General features: G+C 52.3%; 1 protein-coding gene across 9 annotated transcripts in view; it reads left to right on the top strand.

Annotated features, from left to right (window-relative positions):
- Positions 1 to 4,657: 4,657 nt before the first annotated feature.
- The window catches only part of SOX6 (SRY-box transcription factor 6), a 622,190-nt gene continuing 617,533 nt past the window's right edge, over positions 4,658 to 9,314 (top strand). For 3 of the 9 annotated variants that reach the window (XM_073216255.1, XM_073216251.1, XM_037026991.2), the window contains exon 1: positions 4,659 to 5,164. In XM_073216255.1, the coding sequence (XP_073072356.1) occupies positions 5,095 to 5,164 (70 nt within the window). In that variant the 5' untranslated portion in view covers positions 4,659 to 5,094. Of the gene's footprint in view, positions 5,165 to 5,506; positions 5,976 to 6,645; positions 8,476 to 9,314 lie in introns of those variants that run through there. The other 6 variants (XM_073216253.1, XM_073216252.1, XM_037026993.2 and 3 more) reach the window with 4 other exon arrangements.

The following is a 9,314-nucleotide window of genomic DNA, read 5'->3' as shown; positions in this document are numbered from 1 at the left end:
AAACAAATGAAACTTTGACCGGGGAGTTTACCTAGAGACTTAACGACATCTCGGGTCTTTGGCCTTATTCTAATTCCATGGTGGTAATTACCCTTCGTTTCTTTAAGTGCAATAGATTTATTGCCTTAGAGACTATGCACAGTTTGATTGAATTATTCATTTTTTTTCTTTGGTGTAGACTGCATCTGGGGACTCTGATGTGACGTGTAGATTTTTTTTTTCAGGAACAAAGGGAATGTGGAAATGAAAGAGAGAGGGAGAGAGAGGCTGGCAGATGTAATGAGACGCGGTGAAGGTGTACGCAGACTGGCACTCCCACTCCTCCCTTCTGCTCTCACTGCAGCCCTGGGTAACTCGCAGGCTAACACAAACAGCTTTTCTCCCGCAGCCTGCCCTCTGTCACTGTAAGTACATCAGCCTTCTCTTATCAGCATGCAGATTCCAGCCACGCACTCCCCTAGCCTCGGCTTTGCACCTTAGACAGCAGAAGCACATTTAAAAATTAACGTTCCTAAGCTAGGAAAGACATGTCTGTGAAACTTATTTTGATTTATCTTTATTTTCTTTGAGAAAAGTTCATGCATTTTTACCACTTTTCCCCACCTCCTTTGTGGCGGTGCCGCAGCTACTGTCGCTACGGTGGTTTTCCCAACAGGATGACGCGCTGATGCAAATGAAATTTAATGTTATTCTCTATCCATTTATGTCGAGGGACAATGCCTTGTCCTTTTGCACAATGACGTCTTAAAGAAGGCAGAGCATTATTCACAGTTTGTGTTTTGTTTTTGCTGTTGAAACACGAGTTCCGACCTCTTTGAGGCAGAGTCCCAAGGGCACTGTTATTTGGGACTTCGGGTTATTTGGTTACACCGGACTTAAATGAAGTGCGGTGGGCTGCTGGAGTGTTGGTGCGTTTGTTATCCCTGTTTAGGGAAACCAATTGCTAAAACTTTTTCTCTGTGCTGTAATTAAAGTTTTCAACCTCTTCCCTTTTGGCTCTTTATACTCTTTCACTTATTCGTCGTTTCAGTAAAAGTTCTTATTCCCCGTGTTTTGGAAGTAAAAGACATTTAAATTTGTCCTATTTGTACAGTAGCTTTAAAGCTCTTCCTGAAAAGTTACGACCTGAGGATGAAGTCATGTAGGTTTGAACCGTCCGCCCGGCTGGTATAAGGAGACTTTTAGAGCGAGAATTCGAGGTTTTAACAGTCATGATTTTTGCGTGGGTGCTTTAAATATTAACTTCTTCAGCAGAATTCATTGCGTTGCCCTTCCCAAGTTCAAGAGAACCTCTTTCCAGGAACCGCGCGCGCCTTTCCTTTACGGGTTCGCGCCTCTTCTCTGGAGGTGCGAGGCCAAACTTAGCAAAGCCGAGTTGCCTTTGCTGGTTGCCGTGCGCAGGAACACCGGGACCGTCGCTGCGGGCAGGTAAGTCAGTCCCCACCCGCTGGCCCCTCTTCCCTTCTCCTGTTCCCATAGCTCGGTGCCGGTGTTTCTTGGGATGTGTGGGGCTTCCGACCGCCAGGGAAAGTGAGCCCGAGTGTGCCCGGATCTGGCCGCAGAGCCTGGATGTCCTCTGCTCCTTCTGGACTCCTCCGAGCTCGCAGGCCATTGCGGGCCAGGTGGAGAGCCCGGCACTTCTACCCGCTGCAGCGCTCTCCGCGTCGCCTCCTGCGCGGTACAGTCGCGCCCTAGGCTTGAAAGGAAACCCTTAGGGCGCACCCCCGCCTCCAGGGCCACGTGTCACCCCATGCGCAGCCTGAAGTGCAGCACCGAGACTCCAAACTTTAGTTTCCTTCTTTTAGGGATCAGTGTTGTGACCAGTTCTGTGTTCCGCCTTATCAATCTACGTTATCAGTTTATTAGATGAAATCTAAGACGATTCCTGTCACTTCTTCCTGGGAGGTCCACGGCGGCCCAGTATTAGGGCCTTGGACGCCAGACATTTTGATAATGTGGGCTTCCTCCCCACTCCCTTTTACCTCTTGCCAGCGGCTTGAATTTGGGCGGCGGGGTCAGTCTCACCCCCAGATCCCCGCGTACCCTATGATTTGAAGAGATGGTTGCGCTGGTACTTGGGAAGCCAAACTTGTCGCAGCAACTCGGAGGACCCAGTCTTGCCCCAGCATTTCTGTCTCGGATGTTCCACTTCCCTTCGTGGTTCTCCCTAAGGATTCAGGTTTTGGGACTTAAACTACCCCCTCTTCTCTCTGCCTGAACTCTGCAGGCACTCAGGACAGGTCATTCGATTTTGACCTCTTCAGGCTTTGGGGAGATTTTTTGGCCCCTGTAGTTGTACTCCAGAGCAGGCAGCAGAAAAGCCCGAAGCTCTGGAACCAAACGCTGGGCTGGGCCACACTCATTCACAGAAACAAAACAAAACAAAAAAGGAAAAACCAAATTCAGAAGAGATTTGGCCCGTCTAGGCGAGAAACACAAGTCTGGGTTTGTCCCTTGGGCCTTGGAGGTCAAGGGGCACACCTGGCAGTTTTAGGAATCTTGGTAGGAAGGAGCTGGCATGTAAGTAAGGGACCAGGCATTCTTTTTGCCAGCCTGTAGCCTCTGCCGCCTCCAGGCAGTATTTCCAGTCCTGAAAGTGGCTGTGGGCCATGGGGACACAGATTCTTGTGGGGGACTGTCTTCTCAGCTAACAGTCATCAAGTCTCTTTAACTTACAGAGTCAGGCTTTCAATTCTCAAGTATCATATTTCCTATTGGGGTAGAAGCATCTGGCTATTTCTTCTGCCCTATTAATCTGAGGTCCTCATCCCCACTCTTATTTCTATCCTTTTTCTTCTCTTGTCTGAAATTCATAGGAAATCAAACATGGAGTAAACTTTAAGAAGCCAATACATGACTGACACCTCAGTTTGTTCTATCTTCTCTGCCTGCTTACTCTCTCCATTTTCTTCAAGGTTAACAAAGATGAGGCTTTTCCTCTTTTACCTTTTATCAGTCTGTGGGAGGTCATCCTCCAATTGGCAATTTTAGATTGTCATGAATTTTCCAATTTTTCTAGCCATAATCCTGACCCCTCTCCCTTGGTCCGTATCTTCTTTCACAAAGTCCCTGTTTATGAAGATTCTCCAAGTGGTCATCTCTTTTCAGTTTCTACGTAGTAAGGACCTGTCCTCACAAACCTTTTCAGGTTATGCTGTTATGTTAGAATTTGCCTCCCAGATTTTAATCTTGATGTAAAATTTTGGTTCTCCACCAACCTCAGTTTTTCAAATCTGGTAATTTATTTGGGCCTGGGTTCAGGAAGGCCAAGCTCACCTCATACACACTATATCTAGTTAGCTCTGTGTCTGCTTCTGTCAAAGCTGGTTTTCTAATCTCTTTTACCCTGCTTTTTTACTACCTGACTCCACGATTATTCCATCCCCACCCAGTCCCCCAGCTTTTCTGCAATGAGATAAAGTTCCAGGACTCTTCTCCTTCAGGACATTCTATATCCTTCAAATCTTTTATCTACCCTACACATGCAGAAATGAGAAACTTTATTTAGGGATTGTTTTGGGGAGGGGCTCTTATTAACATAATTTCCTACATCTGAATTACTCATTTTTACATGCTGTCCTGGGTGACTGAAACTCTTCAAGTCTTCCAGAACTTCTAAGCCAACCCTTTTGAAATTATTTCTCCAAATATTTTCTTCTGTAAGGTTGAGATAATACACATATATCACCCACCCAATCTCATGTAACACAAACAGATCCATATACTAAATGTGGAGCATTTTACTTATTGTTGTAAATGTATAATCATTTTTTCTGTGGTAATTTGTACTTGTCATGTTATTAATAATAATTTTAATCCATAAACTCCACAATCCAAATGGCCTTCAGAACCTTGTCACCTACATATGCTAAGAATCTCCTATGTCAAGTGCTTTTTCTTTTTTTCTTCCAATTCCCCCTGTTCCATCTTTTAAACAAGTTTATTTTTCCCCATTTACCGAGATCCCACTAAATGATGCGTTTTCATTACCTGTGCTTTCTGCGTCTTTCTTTACTCTCTTTTTTGACCTCTTCTCTTTTTCATTTTCCCTCATCTTTCTTATTATTCATCCCAATAGTCACCCTTCTTTCCTCCTTTCTGGTCTGTTTCAGCCCGTCCTTCCCCTTCTCTGTATCTCCGGTGACTCACTTTTGTGGTCCAGTTCTGTATCTCAGTACTGCTTAATATTCAGTCCATTTCTTCACTGTCAGGTAACTTTTTCAAAGCACAGATGACCATTCTTACATTTTTCTCTCCCACTGTCCTTCCTCCTTTTCTCTGTTTTGCCCCTTTCTTTCTCCCCAGTTGTCTACCTTTTCCCCACTTTAGTTTGCCTTCCTCTCGACTCCTCAACCCTGCAGCTCCAGTCCTAAGAGCTCTCCTTGGGCCCTTTACTCTAAGCCTTTCTCTCTCCCACCTAATATTGTCACCATTCTCCTCCGACCCCCAACTCTCCCTCTCCTTTGTCCCCTTCAAATTCTTATCTAGTAGTCGCTTCGCTCTCTTTTTCCCAGGAGCGTTTTCCCTTTCGAACCTACGCTCTCCCCGGTCCCTGCCCTCGCTCACTCCGGCTCTCTCTAGCATTTGCCTCCCGCTCACCCCTCCTTCTTCTTCCTCCGGCCCTCCCCCTCCCTCCCAGCTTCCCTGCCTGGCTCGCTGCCTCCCTCGCCTCTTGTCTCATCTTGCCTGTGTTGTCTGGGAGGGGAGCCCTGCCTCCTCTCCCTCGCTCAGATCAATGCCCTGGCCACTCACTTTCTGATGTTGCACGACGGGAAATGCTTTGAATACTTACGACATGGCCGCTCACACTGATTGCCAAGATTGACAGCACTAACCATCGCCTTCACTTGTTTCAAGGGGGAAGCCCCTAGTCACCCCGCTCTGCGCGCACCTCCCGGCACCCCGGCGGCAAACTTCTGCCGGTCAGCGCTTCCCCCGCCTGGGGCGGGACACCCCCGCAGACTTGAGTTAACGGGCTGTGCCGGCCGCGGCGCTGGGGGTTTCTGCTCCCTTGCTCCCGGGCTGTGCTAATTGACCCAGCATCGACTCCTCTTCTGTAATTTTTTTTTATTTGTATCTTTCCCTTTTTCTTTAATGCCATTTACTCCCGCGGCGCTGCGCACAAGGAGCCCTCCCGTGCGGTACCATCCTGGAGCCCGCCCAGGTAACCGGGACGGAGCGAGCGATCTGAGAGCGAGGGAGGCAGAGCGAGAGCGCGCGGCCCGTTTGTGAGCTACCTGTTGGGGAGCCGGAGCGGGTAGGGGGGCAGGAGCCCGGGCCAGGCCGCCGGCCCCCAGCGCCTTCCGCTGATGCCCTTCCGGGCAGCTCCAGGGTTAGTTTTCCTGAGCTGGGACTGTGGCGCTGGGTAAGCCCGGCGGAGGGGCGAGCGCTGAGCGCTGGCGCCCTGCGAGGGCGCGGGCTGCCGGGAGCCGCGGCTGCCCATCCGGACGGGTTTCCGTACTTGGCTGCGGAGAGGTGGGGGGCGGAGGGGGGGAGGAGCGGGAGGAGGGCGCTCCGCGGGGCCGACGCGGAAGGGGGAGCAGAGGCTGAGAAAGGGGCCCGGGCGCCCGCGGCTCACTGGTGGACGCGCGGATCTTCAGGATGCGTCCCCCTCTCGGAGAGTTGTGCCTCGTTCCGGAGGCGGTGACAGATCTGCGTGGCGGGATTCTGGTTTTCCTTCTACCGCCCCCCCACTCCCCAATCCACTCCGAGAAAACACATGGTGTAGCTGTAGATAACTGTGCGTAGGACACTGAGGCAAAAAGGGCATGGGAGAGAGACAGCGACGCAGCCTTTGACAACAGAAAGCTGTTATCGCCAACCTAAGTACTCGTCCGGAAATCTGTCCGCTCTGTCGGCCCACCTTACTCCTCCGCCGCCCCGTGTAGATACTCCAATCTATGTAACTGGGAATTCTATGAAAAAGAAGTCAGGTGGCTTAGAGAGTGAATTATTAAGTCTCCGTGAAGTTTGAGGTAGGTATTTCATTGAAGTTTGCACAAATGTGTGGTGGAGGAAGCTCGTGTGCCTGCGTGTGTACTTTTCCTCCCACCCCCGGCCCTCTCCCTCCCTCTCTCTCCCTCTCCCCCCCTCTCCCCTCTCTCTCAGGGTTCAGACGGGACCTCGGGGTGTTAAAGCCCTTTATGACCACAAGAGGGCAGCATCCCGAGGGCTTTGTGAGCGCTGTGTCTCGTTATCGCGGCAGGCTTGGTGTAGAGAAAGTTATACCGAAACTTTCAAACTGATATCACATCTTATTTCGTGATATTGAAAAAATAAGGACAAAAATAAAGAAAGAAGGAAAAAAGTGAAGAAAGAAGAATGAAAAAAAGAGAAAAGCAAGCAGCTAGCCTACCCCGAGAGAGCCCTAGTCAACACCAAGACTAGGGGGAGGGCTGTTTTAATTGTGGGTTTGGCCGACTGACGACTGGAGTGCCCTCCTCGGCTGTCTTAGTTGTAGCCGGAGGTCATGTAAATCGACCTTAAAAGAATGCATAAGCCATAAATTAAAATAAACCCTCACACAAGGGCTGATCCATAAGTAGAACAATATCCAACCTGGACAAAACGAGCTTCCCTTACAAGCCGACCTAAACCGCATCCCCCCAAAGAATAGAGACTAAATGCAAAGTAAGTTTCCTAGCGAATATTTTGTTTTCTTGAAAAGTGCTGGCTTGATTTGCCTTGTGACTGATTGCGACGCCGCAGTTTTCTGGAGCGCTTCAGTGTTAGCCAGGTTCAGGGTGCGGGGGGCCGGGACCCCCGGGGTTTCTGGGCTTCTTAACGTACCCCCACCCCACCCGCATTTTGGTTTGGAAACTTTGGCTATTTGTAGGGTTGACGTTGGGAGAGGGAGGGAGAAAGTCGAGGATCTCCGCCGAACTCTCTTCCCGGTTGAAGTTTACAGCGAGGAGTTCATAAAGAAAACCCGGGTCGCTAGAAAATCCGTTCGCTCCCTCCACCCACCCTCACCCGACCGCTGCTCTGTCGCAACTTTCTCGGGACCCTGCGCTGGTTGCCTCCAGTTTCCTACGCTCTCTCCCTTTCTAACCCCTCTCCCATTTTTGGACATGACTTTTTATGATCTTTTTAGGAATAAACAAACCGATCTCCAGGACAATCCGACACGCAAGTGCTAATCTGCGGTCCGCTTTAACCCGGACGCTAGGGCTGCGGTGCCGGCCCCGCGGAGGCGTGTGTGAGGGGCCGCCCAGCCCTGCCAGGCAACAGCTCGGCCCCGGAGCGCGCGGGCCGGGCGCACGGTCGCCGGCACGTTTCTTCCCCGCCCCGCGCTGTCCCTCCCCGCGTCCTGCTGCCCCGGTAGAGCCCTCTGTCCTTTTCGGCGACCTGCCCGGGCCCCGCCGACCGCGGTCCGCGGCGCAGACCCGTGGAGTCCGCCGCTCTGGGACTCGGCCAGGCCCGGGGGGCGGTGCCGTCACCCGCCCGGGGCCCAGCCAGCTCGGGCCCTCCCGGGAGAGCGCCTGGCTTCTTTCTCCCTTAAAGGGCCGGTCAGAGAAGGGAAGGGGCTTGTGCGAAGACTGCTGGGGTTCCTCGGTTCCAGGAGGAGCGAGCGGCTCGGGGCTGCGGAGGACAGATTAGCTCCGTGTCCCCGGTGCTCTACGGGGCTTTAAGATAAAAGAATTGGTGTGTTCGGAGCAGATAAAAGGTGGTTTGTTGCGGGGGTGTTTTGAGTTTTATTTAAACTCTTAGGCTGCTCAAGTTTGAAAACGTGTATTTGTATGAATTGCCTGATATTGAATGCTGTTTCTTTTCGGGGACTAAAAATAAGTCTTCTGACTGTGCTGGCGGGGCTGGGCTGTTCGTGAGGTGGACTGTCCCCGGCTGCTTCTGTGTGTGTGACCTCGTCTGAGGGCCGTGCTTGAAGTTTGGGTCTCGAGAGGGCCCGAAGCCGTGGCTGCGGCAAACTGGGCTGGGCTCCGGACCTTCCGCGGCGCTGCCAGTGGGGCGTCGGATGACGTCCTGTCCGGGGCGCTTGACCCCGGCGCGCACTCTTGCAGCCGGGCTTTCGGCCCTGGCTGGCAACCCAGCCGACAACCAAGTGGAGTCGGGATGTAAGAGTGCCCCGCTCTCCCCTGCCTCCCCAGGGTCTCCGGTCTTCTGCCCTTTTTAGTCACATGTCCAGGTTTCTCCCTGGGTCCAGAGGAGAACAGACACAGCCCCGCCCAGTCTATTTCTAGGAGGTGGGTTTGGTGAATAAAAAGGTCAAGTGGTCGGGTCTGCGAGCTGGCTCATGGCGAGGGGGGACAAGACCGACACCTGGCAAGAATCGCCACGCCTGTCCCCCCAACCCTGGCCAGTCCGCCCGCCCACGGCTGGCCTCCCCAGGCCACATTCTTGCGTTAAGTGCGAGAGGCTGTGGGAAAGGCAATCCCGAACCGGCCAAGAGCCGGCGAAGCTGATCCCGCGATGGCATTTTGTTTTGAACAGTTGCTGGGGTTGACGTTTCCTCATAAGGTAAGGTGTCACTGGACAGTCGGCTGCCCAAATGCCACATATATAATTAGCCTGCGCACTCAGCACCTCCTCCCTGAGGACGGTAGGCACGGGCTTGGCCGACCTGGTCTACAAAGCTCCGATCCGGGCTGCAGGATACCCGAGGGAGGTCCGAACCCGGACAGCTCGGGAGGTGCTGGCACCAGGGCCGACTGTGACAGTGTAGCCTTGTATTTCTCTCTCCCCGCACCCCCTCCCTTCTCTTGCTGTTTCCTCTCCTCTCTTTATTTTGTGGTTGTGGGGGAAGTACTGGTTGGAGGGGTAAACCGGACATCAGCAGCAGGGTGCAGACTGAAAGAGGAAAGGGGATGCAGAGTAAATCTGGCAGTATACCCACTCTCCTCGCCTTGCCCATGGGGAAGGGCTGCTAGTGCCCCTCGATCTGCACTAACCTCATAGGACCAGCCCAGGCTTGGCATTGTATACTGGCTTGAGTAGGGGCTTCAAGCTTCTCGTTTGGACTGTTCACCTGCCTCTGTGCTCCCTAAGCGAGTTAGTATGTGTGTTCTAATCGCAGCTCCGATTTTCCCCCTCCAGGCCTAGCCGCTTGGGGCTGCTCCTGTTCACTGTGGGGCAGACCTGGAGAGATCTGCTGTCTCTCCCTGTCTCACTCTTGCTCAGCCTGGGGTTCTCAGGAGCAGTGCCATGTCTTCTCTGTCTGTACCCAGACTGGTGCTTGAGCTCTTCACTTAGCTTCCCAGACCCCAGCCTCAGGTCAGCTTTAGCCTGCACTCTTCTGGCGGAGACCAGATTTCTGCAGCCATGAACATGACCTTCCCTCTATCACCCTGTGCAAGTCA

This window comes from Manis javanica, chromosome 11 (genome assembly GCF_040802235.1).
Source record: "Manis javanica isolate MJ-LG chromosome 11, MJ_LKY, whole genome shotgun sequence".
Classification (NCBI taxonomy): domain Eukaryota; kingdom Metazoa; phylum Chordata; class Mammalia; order Pholidota; family Manidae; genus Manis; species Manis javanica.
This window is presented reverse-complemented; position numbering and strand designations above follow the sequence as displayed.